This window comes from Antechinus flavipes, chromosome 3, assembly GCF_016432865.1.
Source record: "Antechinus flavipes isolate AdamAnt ecotype Samford, QLD, Australia chromosome 3, AdamAnt_v2, whole genome shotgun sequence".
NCBI lineage: Eukaryota > Metazoa > Chordata > Mammalia > Dasyuromorphia > Dasyuridae > Antechinus > Antechinus flavipes.
This window is the reverse complement of record NC_067400.1, coordinates 581,276,622-581,298,837: the sequence shown is the minus strand read 5'-3', so window position 1 is coordinate 581,298,837 and position 22,216 is coordinate 581,276,622. Positions and strand designations below refer to the sequence as shown.

At 43.0% G+C, this 22,216-nt stretch overlaps 1 protein-coding gene across 1 annotated transcript; it reads right to left on the bottom strand.

Annotated features, from left to right (window-relative positions):
- Positions 1-706: 706 nt before the first annotated feature.
- Positions 707-14,126, bottom strand: ZNF436 (zinc finger protein 436). Its single transcript, XM_051988275.1, has 4 exons — positions 13,927-14,126; positions 10,349-10,433; positions 7,417-7,543; positions 707-5,260 (listed from the first exon to the last, which is right to left on the bottom strand). The coding sequence occupies exons 2-4, from the start codon at positions 10,379-10,381 to the stop codon at positions 4,011-4,013; spliced, it is 1,410 nt and encodes a 469-aa protein (XP_051844235.1). The 5' UTR covers positions 10,382-10,433; positions 13,927-14,126; the 3' UTR covers positions 707-4,010.
- Positions 14,127-22,216: the final 8,090 nt, after the last annotated feature.

The window sequence follows — 22,216 nt, the reverse complement described above, 5'->3', positions numbered from 1 at the left end:
TCCATCCAATCAGAAAGTCAATTTACCACCCCACCCCCGGCTATATTTCTCCTATAAAAGAACTTGACTTTACCTTACTAAGTTACTAACTTCTTTCTAGGGCTAGCTGGTCAGTCAATGGCATACTCCGCTTTAGGACTTTTCCCCTGGATAAAGCTAACTCCATTTAGGGGTTAATCCCCCTGCTAATAGCTAATGCATATTAGGACCCTAATTCCTTTTCGGGTTACCCATAATCTCCCACTTGCTATGATTTAATAGGATCTCCCTCCGGCTTGGGTCTTCCTCTAGGGAACTTGTCTTTTCCCTTAATTGCTAAAACACCCTTTCCTTGTTATAGACTATTAAGGATGTAGCCTGCTCTTTTGTAGTATAATAAAACCTTGATTGCCCCTTGATTTAAAGGTCTATGACTACAAATTCTACAAATGACCACCTTTCTGGGTCTCTGTATTTGGAGATGGGGCAGGTCAGAGCTGTGTTTGAATCACATTTAAACCCAGACACATCATTTCCATAGGTCTCATTTGCTGCATGGACGAAATGAGAAAGTTGGATTAAATGAGCCCATAGTGTTGATAGGTACTGTGTTCCGTAGGCTTTTTTTCAAAGTGCCAAATCACACTACCAACCTGAGAGTTGAATATATCTTTTGTTTCCTATCCACACCAAAAAGGGAGGGGAAAAAAGGCAAGCAAACAGGAAGTTTCATATGACAATTTTAATTTTAAAAAATATTTTGAAAATGTCAAGTCCCTGGTGCTGCACAGCTAGGATTGGGCATTACCTTATGCCTGCATATCTCTGGATGTGCACAGTGCCCTTCCCACTTGCATGAACCATCTCAGTCTTAGTGCTCAAGGGTCCTACTTGCATACATCCTAGGTTTTAGTGCTGGAGGCTGGTATTCCTAGGCATCTTCCTGAAACAGCAACACCTTTCTTTTGCAAATTTAATCATTTCCTCCCCTTTCCCCCTAAATGGTGAATCTCCAATACCCAACTCTTCCAGTTGATTTTGCCACTAGCACAGCCTTACAAAATCTTATCAGGTTTTGCAAGCTGCCTGAGAAAAGGCAATAGTTTCCCAAGTTTAAAAAGTAATTCATCCAAAGATAGTATTCTCTGGAAATCTCCACAAAATTGGTGTCCACATTGCACCTCTGTAGAACAGCCAATCACTTAGTGTATTATTAAGAGCAGCAGATTTGGAATCAAAGGTCCTTAATCCAAATCCTGGACTTGGCTACTTACTGGCTATGTGAATTTGGACAAATCATTTCACCTTCTTAGTCCTGTTTCCTCATATGTAGAATAAAGGGTTTGGACCACAGCCTCTAAGGTTCTTCAGGTCTAATCTTTGAAGTTCCTAGCATCTGGATGTGTTCATGCTGAGCTTTAATGTATTTGAAGCAGATAATACTAACCAGGGCTGAGTTACTAAAATGATTTTCAACATCTTCTGCATTTAAAAAGTATATTTTCCATTATAGAGTATTGTTAGAATAATACAAATGTAGATAAACACTAGGATAACTTTTTACCAATACCTTAAAAGCAAAAACTGCCCTACTTACTGGCTCACTTATTCTCCACAACTAGAGAAAACAGGCACAAAGTGTTCAGAGTGTGGGCAGAGGCAGTTAGGAGCTTGGGGAGCACAGGGCATGCAGAAGTCACCACAGAAGAAATTTAATGCAAAACTTCTACTCAAGAAAGCAGATGACGACAATGGTGGGAGCAGCACCTGGCAGAGGGAGGTGTGGTAGGGGACAGAGTTTGAGTGGCCTGTCCTCTTATTCCTTGCCCTACCCCTTTCCCCCAAACCAAAACCTCACCAGCAGGCATGCACAAACTATGCGAAATGACTGGAGCCTTCCAAGCCCCTCACCTCCAGCAAGAAGCCAGTAGCAGCAGCAGGAGGAGGGAAAGATGTAGAAGTGAAGATTCTGGTCACCCCCAAAATGATCGGTGGGGGGGAGTAGAATTCTTGATTTTCATTACAATTATCAGGAACACTGATATGGGACAAAATGTATTAGCTTTAGTGTCAGAACCAGAGATCTCCCAGAATAATTAAAATACTTGAGTGGCACCCCAAACAACCTAGGTGTTTCTTGAAAACAAAACAAAACAAAACAACAAAACCAACCCATAAAATGGGATTCCTGACCTTTTAGGAACTTATGCTTAATGAAGCTAGGCTATATGTGGCTGTAAGCAACAGAATCCCCAGGCCCTTAAAGCTCAAGGTCACAATGATTCAGTTGAGCATTTCATTTCCAAAGGGCTTACTTGCCCCTAGAATACTCCAAATAGAACAGAAAGAAGTTTTAAAAAACAGTACAACGGTCACAATATAGAACAACATAAAAAGTTAGGGGGATTCCTGAAAAAGAATCCAAATCTTTCCTTTTCTCAGTTCCTACCTCTCCCCCAGTGCCATGCCTGAGATTTAGGAATGGCTCTAAAATCTCACCCTGAGAGAGAGGGAAACTCACACCACCTGTTATAGAATTCTTCTATCCATCTGTATTTGCTTTTCATTTAAGACAGTAACAGATAAAAAAGGCCTGCCTTGATTTACCTGTTTTTCTCTACCAGAACGATGTTTCCAGCTTCCTGTTCTGTTTTCAATTACAGTACTTTATCAATCTGTTCAGGTAGTCATCCCCCCAACAATCTAGCTACACAAACAAAAATATATGCTAGCCTCTTACATAAGAGTGAGTCCTAGGGCACCAGTGTTTAAAAAAAAAAAATCCATAAAATTTCTCACCCCTGTGGATTAAATTCAGATATCCATCACATGAAAGCATGTTGGTTTCAAACCATGCTGATACTGTGTGATCCTGACGTCTCAATTATCTTGTAGAATCATACCCACATAGATAGTTGATGGTATGCCTATAAGGCCTTATGTAAGAAGTACTAGAAACCATCCCTCTCAAGGTCTAGTTAGTACTGAGGACATTGGGAATCCAGGCTCCTTACTTCTTAGATCAATCAACAGTCAGGAATCTGAAAGGGTGGAAGAAATAAAGCAGAAAACACCAGTACTTCACAGGAGAAGGCAGACACCTTCCTTCCTTTTTCCTCAAGGGTCCATTTTCACCTCTTAGGGCGACTGTGGTTAGATTCCATTGCCCTGTCTTCCTTGAAGATGATGCCCCGCCCCCATAACTATACCCTATAGTCATCCCAAAAGATAATTAGCAAATTGTGATTAATGATGATAACAACACAGAGCAAATTTTGGCAGAGTCACTTAATGGGAGCAGGAAAGAGATGATCTTTCCTGAACCCTATTGCTCACTTTCCCTTTTGATCTTTTTTTCCTTAAAAGTGTTTTAACAAAAGTTAAAATATTACAATGAATAAATAGAAATGAAAACAGGAAGGACAAATGCTGCAATAATTGCATCCATTGCGCAGAGTCCTGCTCTCAGGAAAGCAGAAGAAAAACTCCTTATGTATGGCTATATGGGCAATTCAAGAACAAAGCCCTTGATAGGAGAGGATGAGTATGCTGAATTAACAAGGCTTGTATAGGCATGGTTATTCAGGGAAGAGTTTCTGATCGCCTTCTTCTAAGGCAGTTCAACACCTATTACAATTCCACGCTTTCCTTCGGGCATAAATGTGAGCCAGAGGAGTGAGACAAAGAGCTGCTGAAACACTGTCATTGCAGTCCCTGGTCCCAATAGCCATGGTAGCTAGTGTTTCTTCCTGGGACTACAGATCTTCAGTCACTTGGTTTGTACTTTTAACTGAGCAATTCATTAATGTTGAATTTAAAAGGATTATGATTGGTTATTTCTAAGGAAGAAATCAAGATTCCAAAGCCTTAGATCAGAGCTCCAAATGACTTCATCTTCTTAGAAATTTAAACTATGACTCACAACTAGAAAATTCAATATAGTGAAAGGAGCTTGACTCAAAGGGAGCTCACTACTTTCAAATTTTTTGTTCTTTGCTAAATTCAATCCCATGTAATCTCAAGTAAGGGACTCAGTCTGTATGAACTCTCTTATGTTTAATAAGAGCTGAACTCCGACTGAAACTTTTGTCACATTCGGTGCATTCATATGGTTTCTCTCCAGTATGAACTCGCTGATGTGTGATAAGGTTTGAGCTCTGGGTAAAACCTTTTCCACATTCCACACATTCATAGGGCTTTTCTCCAGTATGTGTTCTCTGGTGTTTAATAAGATCTGATCTCTCACCAAAGCTTCTCCAACATTCATTACATTCATAGGGCTTCTCTCCAGTGTGAATTTTCTGATGCGTAATGAGATGGGAACTCCGGCTAAAGCTTTTACCACACTCATTGCATTCATAGGGCTTTTCACCAGTGTGGGTTCTCTGATGTTGAACCAAGTGTGAGATCCGGCTGAAATTTTCCCCACATTCATTACATCTATATGGTTTCTCTCCTGTATGGGCTCTGCGATGGCGAATGAGATCTGAATTCTGACTAAAGTTTTTCCCACATTCATCACATTTGTAGGGTCTTTCTCCTGTGTGGACTCTGTAGTGCTTGATAAGATCTGATCTTTCACTGAAGCTTCTCCCACATTCATTACATTCATAGGGTTTCTCACCAGTATGTGTCCTCTGGTGTTGAGCCAGGTGAGAGCTTCGGCTGAAGCTTTTCCCACATTCCTCACACTCATAAGGCTTCTCTCCACTGTGGGTCCTCTGGTGCTGAATAAGGTGTGAGACCCGGCAGAAACTTTTGCCACATTCATTACATTTGTGGGGTTTCTCTCCAGTATGAATTGTCTGATGTTGAATGAGGTGTGAGCTTCGACCAAAGCTTTTCCCACATTCACTGCAATCATAGGGTTTCTCCCCAGTGTGTGTTCTCTGATGCTGAATGAGATGGGAGCTTCGGCTAAAGCTCTTTCCACAATCATAACATTTATAAGGTCTTTCTCCAGTATGAGTTCTCTGATGTCGATTCAGGTCTGAGATTTGATTGAAAGCCTTTCCACACTGAGAGCATATATGGAATCTTATATCTCCATGGACTTCCTTGTGGACCAGGAGATCTGTAACTTGTTGAAGAGGATAATTTACCCACTCATCTCCAGTTAAATCTCCCCACTGTTCTTCTGACTTGTCCCCACTTTCAAAGCCTTCTTCGCATTCAGGATTCTGATGAACACTCTCAATTGGCCTTCCTGATATGTCCCCAAATTCTATATCTTCAGATAGCCCCTTTGGATTCGCTTCATTCTCACTTCTGATATCAAAATCTGAAATAAAAGGTAAATGTAGATATCATACAGGCTCCATGCTAGGAAGGAAGAAAAGAGTTAAAGAAAAATAAAGATAAAATCCTTAGAAGTCAAAACATAATGGTTAATGTTTTATATATTTTAAGTTTTGAGTCTATACTATTCTCATCACAATCAGTACATATTTATGGAAGATCAATTATGTGTTGAACTAACCAGGCAAAGAAGAAAATAGATTTTTTTGTTGTCAGCTAACTTCTCTTACAAGTCAGTCAAAGATAAGACCATGAAAAATAGCTGTCAAAGATTCCCTATTCCTTCTCAGCTTATTTTTTAAAATTAAGTTTATGAAAAGAGGAAGTCAGAGAAAATGCACAGTATGGCATCTCTCACAATATTGGCCTATTCAATGCCAAACCGCTATAAAGATTATACCAAATACATAGTTGCTATCCCAAGACACTTCTAGAGTCTGAAGAGACTGATGACCTTTCTGAAAGATTTCTCTCATTAACTGCACTAGGTCTTTTCTTTGTTCTCACAACAACCATCTGATCAGTTCCTAAACCTGGCCAAGGATCTCTACTGTTGCATCTTTCCACACTTTCTCTTAAAGGGTCTTCATGAAGACCAACTGATCTCATGAAAAATGTACTGGGCACTGGATTTCAAATCAAACCACTGACATAATTTGAATGATTCTGGAGAAGTCACTACCTCACTGACTGAACTTAAGCATTTATAAAGTAAAAGAAATACTTGTACTTTCCTCATAGAGCTGTTATGAGACTCAAATGAAGCAATATACACAGACATTTAATACTCTATGTCAACTATTATCATTGGGGAAGAGCAAAATATAGTGAAAGGATTGACAAACTAGGGAGCTAGGAAATCTGTTTTCCAGTCAACCCTCTTGATGACTTTGCAATCTCAATTAAATAATTTTCCCTCTCTCAGGCCTCAATATTCTCATCTGTAAAAAGGAAAAGATTGGGCCAAATGATCACTAAAGGCCTTTAGATCACTAAGAGTTGATGAGCCTGTCTCCATTTAATCATGAATGATTTTATGAGGGAGTGATTTACAGAACATATGACTACCAAAAAGCCATAACTTAAGCATCCAAGGTAAAAAAGGGTGCTTTCCATATGTAGAAATCCTGTGAAACAACCCACTGAACTTCACATTACACATATCCTCTTTCTCAAGTATTTTAGTTCAAGATTCCACTGAAGAATCTTTTCTATCCCTTCCCTGCCTCTGCTTATAAATAAAAGATTCTATAAGTTTCCAATCTTGGAGATGCTCTAATAAGAAGCATACTGGGGCCATTCTGAGTTCTTGGAACAGAAGCAAGGAGAAAATGAATGTTATGAATCCTAGATTTATACCTTAGCAACATGGTTCTGACCACAGGTTTCCTTGTAGAAAAAGACAGTTACATTCTAGTATAAAAATAAAGGGACACCATTTGCTAGAATATTTTATACTGTGGTCTTCATTACTATGAAAACAAACTCTAAAACATTCTACTATCATGGAAAGAGCTTGTGATTTGGAGTCAGAAAACTGAGATTCATGTTTTGGCATTAACAAATTATTTACTAGCTGTGGGACCTTGGATAAGTCACCTTTCCTCAGATTCTTAATATCCATATATATAAATGGGGACAAGTTCACTTGTAATAATAAGAACAAGAAAAAAGAAAACATTCTGAAAACTTTAAAGTGCTACATTCATTCAAACTATTAGGGATATAGTTTGTCTTCAGTCTGTAAAAAAAACCCTGTGGGAAGAAGAAAGGACTGATGATGGCACAAAATTCTAAATAAATTTTGGAATCTACAGAAGCAGTTCCTTCTCTTGTGCTGAAATGAGGCTGGATATATGCACTCTCCAAGCTTTGTGAGTCCACGAGAGACAAAGTCCCAGGGAGGACTCCACCAGTCACACACTTACCAAGGGCTGAGAATGGAGATGGGATCAGCTGTGAAGAAGTATTTGGAATAGAGAATCTGGGCAGAGTTCAGCTGTGCTCACCAAGGTGGGTCATTTGTTCTCCTTAAGCCTCATGATAATGATAGGATAGACTAAGTGAGCTCCAGAGTCCCTTGCAGCTCAAAAGATCTAAGTTATAAATCTGGAAATGGAACCAAGTCAGAATTCTTACCTAAGGAAACTACATTTCCATAATTCTCCTGCATAACATCCCGATAAAGGTCCCTTTGTGTTGGGTCCAGAGGCCTCCATTCTTCCCGAGTGAGATACATAGCCATATCTTCAAATGTCATAGGCCCCTGAAATGAAACATACCCTACTGTTACTTGCTATCTGAAGGACAATACCATGCTATATGTAGAAAATAATAAAAAATGAGAAAGGATATATGTATGGTACAGCTAAAGCCAAGAAGAAGGTTATAAGTAAAGCTGTAAATAACTTGTGAGGAAATCATCACCGATGTTGATAATTGATGTCCTAGAAATTACCAATCAATGAATACCTTTGCTGGACAAAATGGTACAAATCCAGAACAGGAAAGGAAAGAGCCTAATGTGGAAGAAAGAACCATGACATGGGAAGGCAGAAAATGTAGGTTTCAGCTTTAGCTGAGTTACTTATTCATAGAGTATAATCAAGTCACTTTCCCATGCTGGGATAGTTTCCTCAGCTGTTGCCATTTGGCTACAGGGGACATGCTGAGAGTTATGATAGCTTCCCGCTCAGAGGTGGGCCAGAGACTCAAGAAGACAATGGATGCTGGAAAACTGGAAGGTTTGGTGGGCTTCATGTTTGCCAAACAGAGTTGGGTTTGCCATTTTAAAATAAGACATGACACATCTGCTTTGATTGATTCAGCTTTTTCTGAGAAACAGAAATCTAATGAGGATTAATTCTTTGCTTTTGGTTTATTCTTAATATCACTTTGTTCATAAAGCTGTTGAGGTAATTTGCACTGATGTATTTTATAACTTTAATATTTATACAAGAAATAAGTGAAAGATCTTTAATCTTTCCTTCCTTCTTCCCCTCTCTGCTATACACTTCTTGGTCAGAAATAAAAGATCTATTAAAAAGAGAAACTGTAAAACTATCAAAATGGTTTACCTATTAGAGAACTAGGGAAGCTGCTATATTTAATGAATAGTGTAAAAGTTGTCTTGCTTCCATGAAATGAAAAGAACTTTGATTTTTGTTGTCATTCCCCATACCCCACTCCATCCCACCCAATCTTCTTGACATATAAAGACCTTTCCAAGCCTTACTAGGATTGGTTTCATGAGCTGCATAGGTGCCAGTTTTCTGTGGAACCGTCCCCTGGCTTCCCCAGCTACTTCTGTCTCCAAATTGGTTTGCACTTATTTATAATTTGTGCATGATTTGCACACACACTTCCAATAGACTAGAAGCTCTTTGAAGAGGACTGTTTTTGTCTTCCTGTCAGTCAGTCACCAAACTTGTGGTGAAAAGTCTCAAATTCTTGGCTAGGCTGGTGAATTACAGACAGGCACATTACTTTGCTGGGCCAATATTCAAAATTTGCTCTACTTGGTGAAAGAGATTCTTTGCCTCAATTCTTACCTAGCCTTAATCACTGAATAGGTGTGGCCTCAGTCAAACTGAGACTAGTTGAAGATCTTGGCTTAAAAGTCAAGATCTCCCATTGAAACCAGGGCCATTTCCAACTGTCCTGATCTCTTTCTGGCCACTGTACCCAGATGGTTCTGGAGGGGAAAGTGAGGCAGATGGCCCTGCACAGCCCTCCCTCACTTAAATCCAATTCACTTGTTTGTTATGGCATCACCTCTTTAATGTAAAGGTCCTCTTTGAGAATGAAGGACAAATAACATACCTAAATTGAATGGCTCAGTCTAGCCCTGACATTCTGGGGCCCAAAGAAGCCCTTTCAGAAGAATGAGGGGACAACTTAAGTTGAAAAGTCCCTCCAAGTTGTAGTAAGTTCTAAAGGCCTTTCCAGATCTGCTTTCTTTGTGCTCTTATATTTCCTATTGTAATATTCCTCCCAGTCCAATTAGACATTGGGTTCTAAGGGTCCTCTCAGCTCTGACATCCCAGGTTCTAAGGGCCCTCCCAGCTCTGACCTCCTGGGTTCTAAGGGCCCTCCTGGCTCTGACATCTCGGGTTCTAAGGGCCCTCCTGGCTCTGACATCTCGGGTTCTAAGGGCCCTCCTAGCTCTGACATCCCGGGTTCTAAGGGCCCTCCTGGCTCTGACATCCTGGGTTCTAAGGGCCCTCCCGGCTCTGACCTCCTGGGTTCTAAGGGCCCTCCCAGCTCTGACATCCTGAGTTCTAAGGGCCCTCCTGGCTCTGACATCCTGGGTTCTAAGGCCCTCCCAGCTCTGACATCCTGGGTTCTAAGGGCCCTCCTAGCTCTGACATCCCAGGTTCTAAGGGCCCTTCCAGCTCTGACCTCCTGGGTTCTAAGGGCCCTCCCAGCCCTGACCTCCTGGGTTCTAAGGGCCCTCCCAGCTCTGACATCCCGGGTTCTAAGGGCCCTCCTAGCTCTGACATCCCAGGTTCTAAGGGCCCTCCCAGCTCTGACATCCCAGGTTCTAAGGGCCCTTCCAGCTCTGACATTCCATGTTCTAAGGGCCCTCCCAGCCCTGACCTCCTGGGTTCTAAGGGCCCTCCCAGCTCTGACATCCCGGGTTCTAAGGGTCCTCTCAGCTCTGACATCCTGGGTTCTAAGGACCCTCCCAGCTCTGACCTCCTGGGTTCTAAGGGCCCTCCCAGCTCTGACATCCCGGGTTCTAAGGGTCCTCTCAGCTCTGACATCCCAGGTTCTAAGGGCCCTTCCAGCTCTGACATCCCAGGTTCTAAGGGCCCTTCCAGCTCTGACATCCCAGGTTCTAAGGGCCCTCCCAGCTCTGACATCCTGGGTTCTAAGGATCCTTCCTATCTCTGACATCCCGTGTTCTAAGGCCCCTCCCGGCTCTGACATCCCGGGTTCTAGGACACACACCCCCTCCCCCGCCTGGCCATCCTCGGTTCTCACCCTTCCCCACGGGTCCCCGATTCGGGGCCCACCCCGTTGGGCCTCTGGGTCTGACCGGGCTTGGAGTCGTTCCCTCTCAACTTACCTGGGAGCCAGCCATGAGGAGGGTGGCCGCCATGGCGGCGGCTCGGGCTCTGGGCCGTTCGGAGCGGGCAGACACAGGCAGCGCTCTAGGAGAAACAAGGAGACAGCTGGGAGCTACAGAAAAGCAGGCCCTGCCCACTCCCTGGGGTGACGCGGCCGGGCGGGGCGGGGGCAGCGCCCAAACATCCCCGCCCCAGTGAAGCCAGCGCACCGGCCCCGCCCCGGGCGTCCAGAGACACGTACCGAGGCTAGTCCTCCACGGTAGAGGCTGCTCCGGCTCTCACAGGGCTCCGACAGTCTCAAAAGTAGTCCCCGCCCCAATAGCTCCCAAAGCCTCCGCCCGGCCGCTGTCCCCCACGGCTCGGCCCCTTCCGGCTTCCAAATCCAGCTAATCATAGATCGAGACTTAGGAAATTTTGACCAATCATAGCCTGGATCAAAGGTCTTTTCCATCCCCCTCAGCCAGTGCGGCTAAAAAGAAACCTGCGCCTGCGCTGAGTCCCGGGGCCAGCCGGGAACGGTAGTTCAGCGATAAGCCAAGGCCGACTTGAGGCCAAGTGCCCCTAAAGGATAGGTTGCAGCTGGTTAGCTAATAATTTCAGATGCTTCAACTCTTGGACGTCCCAAGGTGCCGAGGCTTTCCTCTCGTTCTGCCCAGGCTTAGCCGCCCTAGGTATGTGCCTACAGCACTATGGCGGGCACCCTTATTTACCCAAGTGAGCCCGTTTCTCAGCCACCGGCCCAGCGAAGGGACCGCAGAAAAGAGGGACAGCTACTAGGGCCAACGCCCACTCACCCGCTCTGCCAAGCCGGAGGCCACTTGCTGGGGCTAGGAGCTCCGCCTCCGTACTACAGATCCCGGCTACCCCTACGATCCCCTCCCCCGACTACACATCCCAGGAGTTCCCGCTTCGCTGTCAAGCCGGAGATTGAGGGCCGGGGGCGTGTTGGGGAGGGCGACTGACCTGAGGAGGCGGAGCCTGGCCGGAAGGGAGAGGCCTCGGGGAGTGGTGGGGCCGCTGGGGCAGCGCGGCAGAAACAATAATAGCCTGAGTGCCCCGAGTCTGTACAGAGAAACCCTGAACCTGCCCCAAGCCTTAAATCTTCTGGGCGGCCGTGGGAGGGGAGTGGCGGGGCGGGGCTGGGGGAGGGGCGAGAAAAGGGAGGTGGAGAGAAAAGGGACGAGAGTGAGAGATTAGAGAGGGGGGGAGACACGCGGAGACACAGAAATGGAGAGACGGAGAGAGGGAGAGAGAGGGAGAGAGAAAGATGAGAGACCGATGGAGAGACACAGGGAGACAGGGATGGAGAGAGAGAAAGGAGAGAGATACAGTGTTGGAGAGACAGAGAGAGAGAGAGATGGAGAGAGAAAGATGAGAGACCGATGGAGAGACACAGGGAGACAGGGATGGAAATCAGAGATGGAGAGACAGAAAGGAGAGAGATAGACAGACAGACAGACAGTGGTGGAGAGACAGACAGACAGAAACAGAGACAAACAGTGATGGAGAGACAGAGATGTGAGAGAGACACAGAGAGAGACAGACAGACAGACAGACTGTGGAGAGACAGAGATGTGAGAGACAGACAGAGACAGACAGTGATGGAGAGACAGATGTGAGAGAGACAGACAGACAGAAACAGAGACAAACTGATGGAGAGAGAGATGTGAGAGAGACACAGAGAGAGACAGAGACAGACAGACAGACAGTGATGGAGAGACAGATGTGAGAGAGACAGACAGACAGAAACAGAGACAAACTGATGGAGAGAGAGATGTGAGAGAGACACAGAGAGAGACAGAGACAGACAGACAGACAGTGATGGAGAGACAGATGTGAGAGATGGAGAGACACAGGGAGACAGGGATGGACAGAGATGGAGAGAGAGATGAGGCAAAGACAAAGAGAGACAGATGGAGAGATATGGAGACAGTGATGGACAGACAGATAAAGACAGAGGAAGAGAAATGAGACAGTGAGAGAGAGAGATGGAGAGACAGAGGAAGAGAGAGATGAGAGAGAGAGAGGAAGAGAGAAAGAAAGAAATAGCAAAGGGAAAAGAGGGAGACAGATGAAGAGACCCCCCCACACACACACACACAGAGGTGAACAGAGACAGAGAGATGGAAAGACAGACAGATGCAGACACAGAGAGAAAGAGAGAAGATGGAGATTTCCAGAGAAAGAGATAGAGACAGACAGATGAAGGGAAGGAAAGAGATAGAGACAGGTGGGGAAAGAGACAAAGAGACAAAGAACCATGAGTTCTCTCTCCAGCACCTCAAAGTCAAACCCAGTCTCTCCCTGCTCCGGGGTCACTGGGCTGCCTTTGGTTTCTTAGTCCATCTCTCTGAGTCTCTGTTTTTTAATCTATAAGATGAGGAAGCCCTAGACCACTCTGAGGTCCCCCATTCTGGACTTCGCAACCCCCTCTATGGTCTGACCTCCCATTTAGACCCTCTCTGCTGCTGAGACCTGCTCCTCCCTCCCCAGTGGCCCAGACTTGTCATTTCTAAGTCATTTCTGATTCCTTTGCCCCTCACATCTAATCAGTTGCCCAATAATGTCCTTTTTGCCCTGGTCTCCTGTCTCTGGTCCCTCCTTTCCCCTGCAGTTCCCCCCCCCCATCTTTTTTCCAGTAAATTATTAGGTCTCTTAATTGGTCTCATCTTCCATCTCTCCCATCTCCAATCCAAACTCCCCAAATCTTAATTTCCAAATAATCTTCCATTTATGTTATTCCATTATTAACAAAACTTTCAGTGTCTCATTAACTTATCAAAAAATAAAACATGTATTTCTGGGTGACATTCAAAGTACTTCCCAATCTTAATCCAACCTACCTTTTGAACCTTATCTCATACTTTTCCCCTTCAAGTTTTCTGAATCGCAGCCACCCTGAACAATCCCCTTTCTCGGATTGCCCCCTTCCCATTTGTTTCATACTGCTTCCCCTCTCCAGTTCTGCCTTTCCTTCAAAGCCTAACAGATCCCACTTCCTGACTACTCCGGAAAGATCTCTCAATCTCCAAGTTCTCGAGTGAAAGAGTCTTAGAACAGGGGAGAGAAACGCTGGCAGAGGAGTAGGGAGAGAGTCCTGTGGAGGGATGGGGAAAGGAAAGAGAGGGGGCTGCAGAGCTGGGGTGGGGGGCAGTCCCGTAGATTGGGGAGAATGGGAGAGATCTCCACAGAAAGGAGTGTGGAGTGGATGGGCAGGGAGAGCCCTACGGAGAGAAAGTGAACTGGGAAGAAAGGGAATCCCAGGCAGGGACAGCCCTATGGGGGGAAAGGGGAGAAAAATCCTAGGGAAGGTGGGCTGGGAGGAGAAAGGAAGTGAGAGCAGGACAAAGGGAACACGGGAAAGAGGGACTAAACCCCTTTTAAAGCAGAGCACAGAGGAGACCCACAGAACGGGAGGGAGGAGAGGGGCCTGCCAGTTAAGGAGGCAGAGGGAAGGGGATGGCTCTCAGCAAGCCTTAGAGCAGAGCTCCAAGGGGCTGGCACCGCTCAGCATCCCTATTGCCCCGGAGGAACCCCTTTAAAGGCCAGAAACTCAGGCTGGGAACGGGGCACTTACCTCCTTGGCCCAGGAGCAGAGTCGGGGAGCGACTCGGTCCACCAGATTGCAGCTTCCAAGCCTGACAGAACCCAGAGATTGCATCAGCTCGAGGGGAAAGGGGAGCCGCCCAGGAATTCCACCACCTTGGCTCCTTGCAGCTGTCCTTCCCCTGACCAGGGGCTCCAACAAGGCCTTCCCTCTGAGCAGCTGAGGAGGAGCCAGGCCCAGCACAAGTCAGCCTGGCCTCTTGACTGGGGAACCACTCAGGCCTGCAGCCAGGGTGGGAGAGAGGGAAGAGGTGGGAAAAGGCACACACCAGCTTATTAGGGACTCCCACCCTCTCCATGTTATAAATATCTCCAGAGCCTTGGCTAGGTGCCCGGATGCCTATTGTTTCTAAGTGTACAGGGGATGTCTCTGAGCTGGGAAAAAGGGGTTTTCTTTTGTTTGCAGACACTCTGATCAATTTAATAACTTCATTTTTTTTGGAAATCTGCCTTGAGGCCAGGCTGGTATTAGCGTCCTTATTCTCAGGGCCCAACATTTATGGCTGCCCTTAGACAGCACCTAGTTCAGTCTTCTTAGTTTTATAAAGGAAACAAAGCCAGAAAAGAGATTTTCCTCTAGGTTACACAACAGTAACAGTAATGTTAGTAACAGTAATGAAGTTAAGGCCCAGATTTGCTGGCCATACTAGGTGGGACCGTGGAGAGAACACCAGGCCCAGAATCAGAAAGAACCCCCTCCCCCCAATTCAAAGTCAGCCTTAGAAATTTAGTAGTTGGGTGACCCAGTCACTAAACCTCTGAGCCTCAGTTTCCTCATCTGTAAAATGAGGATAATAATAGCACTCACCTCATAGGGTTATTGAAGGAGATCATATATATAAAGCACTTTGCAAATCTTAAAGCTAACCATTATTTTTAGTTGTTAGACCCTTTCCCCTTTTTGTGCTCTTTGTTATACAATCTGAACTGCTGAGTTCTGGGCCCTCTAATCCATCCCCTCAAGGCTTAGAGAAGGAAAGTGACTTGACAAACTGAAAAAAAAGTAAGGGCTGGAAGGACCCTACCATACATACATACCCAGAGGGGTAGTTAGAACATAACATGTTATCATTGACAGGGACCTTAACACAGATAACACAAAATACAGGATAATGTGATAGAAAGGCCAAAGGACACTGAGATGACAAAAACGTGGGCTCAAAGTCCATCTTTGACACCATTTCACAATCCTCATAGGCAAGACATTGAGCTTCATTTTTTTCCTGTGTGAAATGAGTATAAAAATACTATGTCTTCCCTGCTAGGTTTTTGTGAGAATCAAATGAAATAATGTTTATAACCTGTTTTAGAAATCTTAGCCCAGTTCACAAATGTCTGCTAGTATTAATATCAGAGCTAGAAGCAACCTAAGAACCCAGAATCTCAGAGCAGAGAAAAGCCTTAGAACATAACACGTCAGAATATCTCATATCTCTGACAATGTATTTCCCTTTCTCTACTCCATCACCATTTTAGACACTCAGTACCTGAATTATTGCAGGTCCTGCTTCACCCTTCCTTGCTCTTAGACCCCCCTTCATACCTCCCTATCCGCTTCCACCCTCCCTGCTGACTTTCCAGGCACACATCCCAGCTCCTAGTGCAATATCCCTTACACCTTTTAAGTTCAACATATCCAAAATTGAACTAATTCTTTTTCTCCCAAAGTCCTCCTCTCTTTCTGGGTTCCCTATAACTGCTGAGGGCACCACCAACCTACTCTCAGTCTCCTGGATTTGCAGTCAAGGAGTCATCCAGGACTCTTCCCTCTCACCACCCCAACTCCTGTTGCCAAGACCTGCCGATTGCACCTTTGCAACCTGACACTGTACCACTGATGCACCTCACGTGCCTTGATTATTACAAGGACTTGCTGATGGATCTACCTGTCTCTCCCCACGCCAATGCAGCCATCATTCAGCTGTCAGTGATTTTCCTTAATCGAAAGTTTGACCACGACTCTACTCAAACTCCAGCAGCCTCTAAAATCGCCTGTTTGACTTTCAAAGTTTTCATAGCCTTGCATCCTCTTCCCTCCCCTCCCTGAACTTTCCAGCCTTTCACACCTTATACCTCCCACACCCTCCGCAAGGCACTAACACTGGCCTCCTTGTTCCTCCAACAAGCAGGGCCATCTCCCCACTGGACTCCCTGTTTCCAGTGCCTGGAAATCTCTTCCCTCTTCAGCTCCTCCTCCTGGCTTCCCTTGACTTCCTTTAAGGCCCAACTAAAATTCCACCTTCTATAGGAAGCCTTTTTCCATCCCTCTTATTCCTAGTGCCTTCCTCCTGTTGATTTCCTCCTTGTTCATACATGGTTGTTCAGGTGTTTTCTCTCCTATCAATCATGAGACAGACAGATTTTTACCAGTTAAAGGTCTGCTACATACTAGGCACTAATGTGCTGTAAACTAGTGGTGTAAACTAGGGAAACAAAGAAAGGTAAAAGTCTCTCTCTCTCTCTCTTTCTCTCTCTCTCTCTCTCTCTCTCTCTCTCTCTCTCTCTCTCTGTGTGTGTGTGTGTGTGTGTGTGTGTGTGTACACACACACACACATATATATATTATAGAGCTGTTCTCCAGAGTGGATGCCCATCAGTTGGAGAATGGTTGGATAAATTGTGGTATGTGAATGTTATGGAATATTACTGTTCTGTAAGAAATGATGAGCAGGATGAATACAGAGAGGCCTGAAGAGACTTACATGAACTGATGCTGAGTGAAATGAGCAGAACCAGGAGATCATTGTACACGGTAACAGGAAGATTATACAATGATCAATTCTAATGGCACTTTTCAACAATGATGTGATTCAGACCAGTTCCAATTGTTCAGTGATGAAGAGAGCCATCTACACTCAGAGAGAGAACCATGGGAACTGAGTGTGGGCCACAACATAGCATTCTCACCCTTTTTGTTGTCTGCATTTTGTTTTATTTTGTTTTCTTTTTGATCTGATTTTTCTTGAACAGCATGATAATTGTGGAAATATGTGTGGCAGAATTGCACATGTTTAACATATATTGGATTACTTGCTGTCTAGGAGAAGGAGTGGGGGAAGGGAGGGAAACATTTGGAACATAAGGTTTTGCAAAGGTGAATGTTGAAAATTATCCATGCATATATTTTGAAAATAAAAAACTTTTAATAAAAAATGTTTATCAATTCTTGGCTTTAAAATCTTCCACAGCTTTTTTGCTGCCTCTGGAGTAAAGTTCAGATTTCTTTCCCTAACATCCAAAAGCCCTTTAAAATCTGGCATTACCCCCCCACCCCTTTCCAATCATCTCATATTACTCCTCTCCTATACATTCCGTGCTCCAGTTAGAATGTGCCATGTGCCCACCCACTTACATTCCCTTTGCCTGGAATGTGCTCCCTCCCCCTTCCCCTTTTGCCTGTTGAATTCCTGCCCATCCCCTAAAGTCTATTTCAAAAGCTACCTCCACCAGGAAATCTTCAAAAACCCCACTGGACAAGACCTAATTTCTCTGAGCCTTCCTAATTTCTCTGAGCCTTCCTCATCTATAAAATGAGAAAGTTGCTCTGGATGACCTCTTAGGGTCTTTTTCAGTCCTAAATTTATGATCTACCATCCATGATCTAGCCTCCATCCTTACTTAAGGACTTTTCTCCTCTGATTTCACAAGCAGCTTTGTTGTGCAACTGTCCAGTGAATTTGTCCTTATATTCTATGTTTATGACTTTTTTGTATATTTCATGAGATCAGCAATTGAGACTGAAGTCATATAAATGTTTATACACAGGAGTAGCTTAAAACATGTTGAATTGTGTGAATATTATGACCAAGCTTGGTCCCAGAGATGGAATGAGAAAGAGCGCCTTCTCTTCATTGAAGTGGTGGGAAACTGGTGGGGCACTGGAGCAGTGTTCTTCAGTTTCAGTTAATGAATGTATCCACTAATTTTACTAAACCTTTTTTCTTCTTTCTTTTTATTTCTTTGTTACAAGAGAAGGCTTGCTGCATAGAAGAGATAAGAAGGATGTGTTCAGACATGAAGGTAATATAAAACAAAAACAACAGATATCCATTTCAGAAATTTTAGAGAATTTAAAAAATTTTATAATTTCTGTTTTAGAAAATTTTTAGAAATTTTTTATCCTTTTAGCCATCCTATAAAAATCCTGGGAGTTTTTTAACCTACCTAAAGAGCATAACAGTGGCGATGGAGTCACTTCACTGGTTCATGTGTTAAGTGCTTATTAATGTTGAATCTTAAGCATTTTATCTGAAATGAAAATAATAAATGTTGTTCAGTCAAAAAAAGATAAAATTCTAAAAATTTTAGAAAAAAAATTTGCTGAATGGGATTTAACCTTGGAAATGACTTTCAAATATAAAATGTTAGAACATGAAATGTTAAGGCTAGAAGAGATCCTGTTACCAACAGGTAGATCACTGACCTTACTGCCATCATCTGGGGAAGTAATTCTTGTGGAAAAGGGGCCAGTCAGTCCCAATAGGTGCCAAATGGCTACCATACACAGGGTAGGCAAGCTAGCCTAAGCAGGGCACCCTGAGATAGAGACAGAAGGCAGCATGTGCCAGGCAAATCAAACCAACACACCTACCTTGACCATCCCCTCAGACCCCAGTGAAGACAGCCCAGTACTTTGAAGCAAAGAGCCTTGGGAGCATTAATATGTCCAGCCGGGTGCCCTTAGCCATCATCCTGGGAAACACCCATGGAGACGAAGTCTGGTTGCTGTTCCTGCAGCTATTGTCGCCACAGCCACTAAAGACCCAGAAAAGAAGTCTTTGGCTTTCTCAAATAATTCATCATCAAAACCGATGTGATTTTATCAGTGGGAAAGAAGAGGAGTCACTATCTCGTAACTCTGACTTGGAGCTGAAACCCTCCATATATGTAGAGTTCCATTAGCATGTGAGCCCCTAGAATATAAGGATGGTCTTATTTTTCCATTTGTATTCTCAAATGCTTAGCGCACAGAAAGTGTTCACAAATGTTTTTTTCAGGCATTCATTTAGCATGAAATGTCAAGGTTGGAAGAGCTCTTAAAACATAGAATGTTGAAGCCTAAAGGAAATAGGATCTGGGAAACTAGAAACTGAGTGGATGCCCATCAGTTGGAGAATGGCTGAATAAATTGTGGTATATGAATGTTGTGTCGTTGTACATGACAAGAAGACTATATGATGATCAATTCTTTTTTTTTTTTTAAACGATGATCAATTCTAATGGATGTGGCGCTCTTCAACAATGAGATGATTCAAACTAGTTTCACTTGTTCAGTGATGAAGAGAGCCATCTGCACCCAGAGAGAGGTGAGTGTGGACCACAACATAGCATTCCCACTTTTTTTGTTATTTGCTTGCATTTTATTTTCTTTCTCATTTTTTTTCCTTTTTGATCTGATTCTTCTTGTGCAGCAAGATAATTGTGTAAATATGTATGCTTATATTGGAGTTAACATATTTTTTTTTACTATATTTAACATATATTGGATTACTTGCCATCTAGGGGAGAAGGTAGGGGGAAAGGGGAGAAATTGAAACCCAAAATTTTTTGTTTGTTTGTTTGTTTAATTATAGCTTTTTATTTACAAGTTATATGCATGGGTAATTTTACAACATTGACAATTGCCAAACCTTTTGTTCCAATTTTTCCCCTCCTTCCCCTCATCCTCTCCCCCAGATGGCAGGTGGACCAATACATGTTAAATATGTTAAAGTATAAATTAAATACAATATAAGTATACATGCCCAAACAGTTATTTTGCTGTATAAAAAGAATTGGACTTTGAAATAGTGTACATTAGCCTGTGAAGGAAATCAAAAATGCAGGCGGACAAAAATATAGGGATTGGAAATGCTATATAATGGAAACACAAGTTTTTGCAAGAGTCAATTTATCCTTACATATGTTTTGAAAATAAAAAGCTTCAATAAAAAAAATACTACCAAAAAATGGAAATAGGCTCTTGGAAATGGAATAGACCTTAGAACATAAAACATTGGAGTTGGGAGAAACTTCAGAATGCAGCATGTTGGAGCTAGAAGGCACCTGAGACAAAGGATGAAGTCCTTGGCCTCCGACTAAGCTCTGAGCTCTTCCTGCTTCAGTCCCTTCATGACCATTGGAACAAATTGTTCTCATCCCCCTTTTGGGCAGAGGAAGTCTTCCCATCCTTGGGGTAGACTCCCCCCTAAATGGAATGGTTTGAAGCCCGTTGATTATCCCCAACCTGGTTTAGCCCGCTTACTGAGATGGTTTACCAGGAAGTGACCCATGCACATGCTACAGTGTGGAGCCACAGATGAGAGTTGGGGACAGGTGAACACCAAAGGTGGATGAGCATCTCTGAAAAGGGCTCAGCAAGCCCTCACACCAAAGGTTCCAGACCTCCTAGGGAAAGGTAGATGATATCAGCACTCAGCCTACATCCCTCTAGGGCAGAAAAGAACCAAAATGCAGATAGAGCAGCTCAGAGGAGGCAGATTCAGGTCCTAGGTCACTTTTAATGACTCCTTATAGAGGCCCTCTGAAAAGGAATCAACGTTCTTCCTCATTGACTCCCACCTTGTTCCGCTATAAAATGGAGATGATTCTTTTTTCCTTTCCATCTATCTACCTCTATCGCTCCAATGGGTCTGTGGCCACAGGTGAGGGAACTCCCTGTAAGGATGTGTTTAGTACCTCAGAAATGCTTGCCCATTGCACACAGCTCTTCATCATCTTTATAGTACCGGCCTGACTTCTTTTCTCCAGATGTGGCAATATCTGGAGAGCAGGAGTTCTTAATCTGGGACTCCCCAGGGATCTGTGAATTTAGATGGGGAAAATGTTTGCGTCTTTATTTTCACTAAACCAATAATAAATTTAGCATTTCCTTTGATTATTTAAAGATATTACTTTGAAACAGGATCTCCATCATAAAAAATTTGAAAACTCTTGGGCTAGAGAATTGACTTCAGGAATTAGGAAGGCCAGGGTTCAAGTCTCATCTTTAATACATACTAGTTGGGTGACCCTGGACAAGTCACCTATCTTCTTAATGTTCCTAGTGATTCTCTAAGACTATACATTGTAGGCAAGGAAACAATTTGTGCTGAAATAGGGAGTTCCCCATATTAATTAAATCACTGGTTTAGTCTTTATCCCCTTTGTCTCTCTGATGATATTGTTTATGCCTCTACTGATAGTATAGTTTTTTTTTCTAAGGTGATGTCTCAACAATTCAGCTAAATTCAATAAACCTTCTTTTGGAAATTACTTTTTTAAAATTTTGAGTTCCAAATTTTCTCTCTCTCTCCCCTTCCTTTCTCACCAATTGAGAAAGCAAACAATATGATATCAATTATACAAACGAAATCAAGCAAAAGATATTTCCACATTAGCCTTTCAACAAATTTGTATTTATACAATGTACTGTTCTTGGAACTTGGGAAAAGAGATAATAAGAATATAAATGAGATATAGACTATATCCTCCCCATCCTGACCTGGAAGCTCTGGAATTTAGCTATAATGCTCCTGGGAGTTTTCATTTTGAGATTTCTTTCAGGAGGTGATCAGTAGATTCTTTCAGTTTCTATTTTTATCTTCTGGTCCAGGATAGCAGGGCAATTTTCCTTAAAACTTTCTTTTTTTAGATAGCTTTTTAGCTAGGTAGTTTTCTTTTTTTATACATGAAAAAACTTCCTTTATGTACGTGGTGCACAGTTTTCTGCTTTATCTTTTATTTGACTTTTGTGACAAGTCTTATGGTTTTTTGTAACTTGGAATGTTCTTTTTTCTTTTTTTTCCTTTTTTAAATAATAGCTTTTTATTGTTCCAAATACATGCAAATATAGTTTTCAACATTCACCTTTGCAAAACCTTGTGATCTAAAATTTTCTCTTTCCCTTTTCCTCACTCCCCTCCCCTAGACGGCAAGCAATCCAATATAGATTAAATATATGCAATTCTTCTATAAATATTTCCATTTTTTCATGCTGCACAAGAAAAATAAAATCAAAAAGAAAAAAAAAACCAAGCAGACAAACAATAACACCAAAAAGGTGAAAATTCTATGCTTTGAGCCACATTCAGTCTCCATAGTTCTGGATGCAAATGGCTCTTTATCATAAATCTATTGGAATTGATCTGAATCAACCCTTTGTTGAAAAGAACAATGTCCATCACAGTTGATCATCACATAATTTTTTTATTACTATGTGCAATGCTCTTTTGATTCTATTCACTTTGCATGTCATCAATTCATGTAAATCTTTCCAGGCT

Excerpts from the sequence above, each read along its gene's own strand:
- ZNF436 (XM_051988275.1), bottom strand. The coding sequence starts at position 10,381 with ATGGCGGCCACCCTCCTCATGGCTGGCTCCCAG. Across the intron at positions 7,544-10,348 it reads TCCTCATGGCTGGCTCCCAG|GGGCCTATGACATTTGAAGA; the intron begins GTAAGTTGAGAG and ends GTTTCATTTCAG. Across the intron at positions 5,261-7,416 it reads TGGAAATGTAGTTTCCTTAG|ATTTTGATATCAGAAGTGAG; the intron begins GTAAGAATTCTG and ends CTTTTATTTCAG.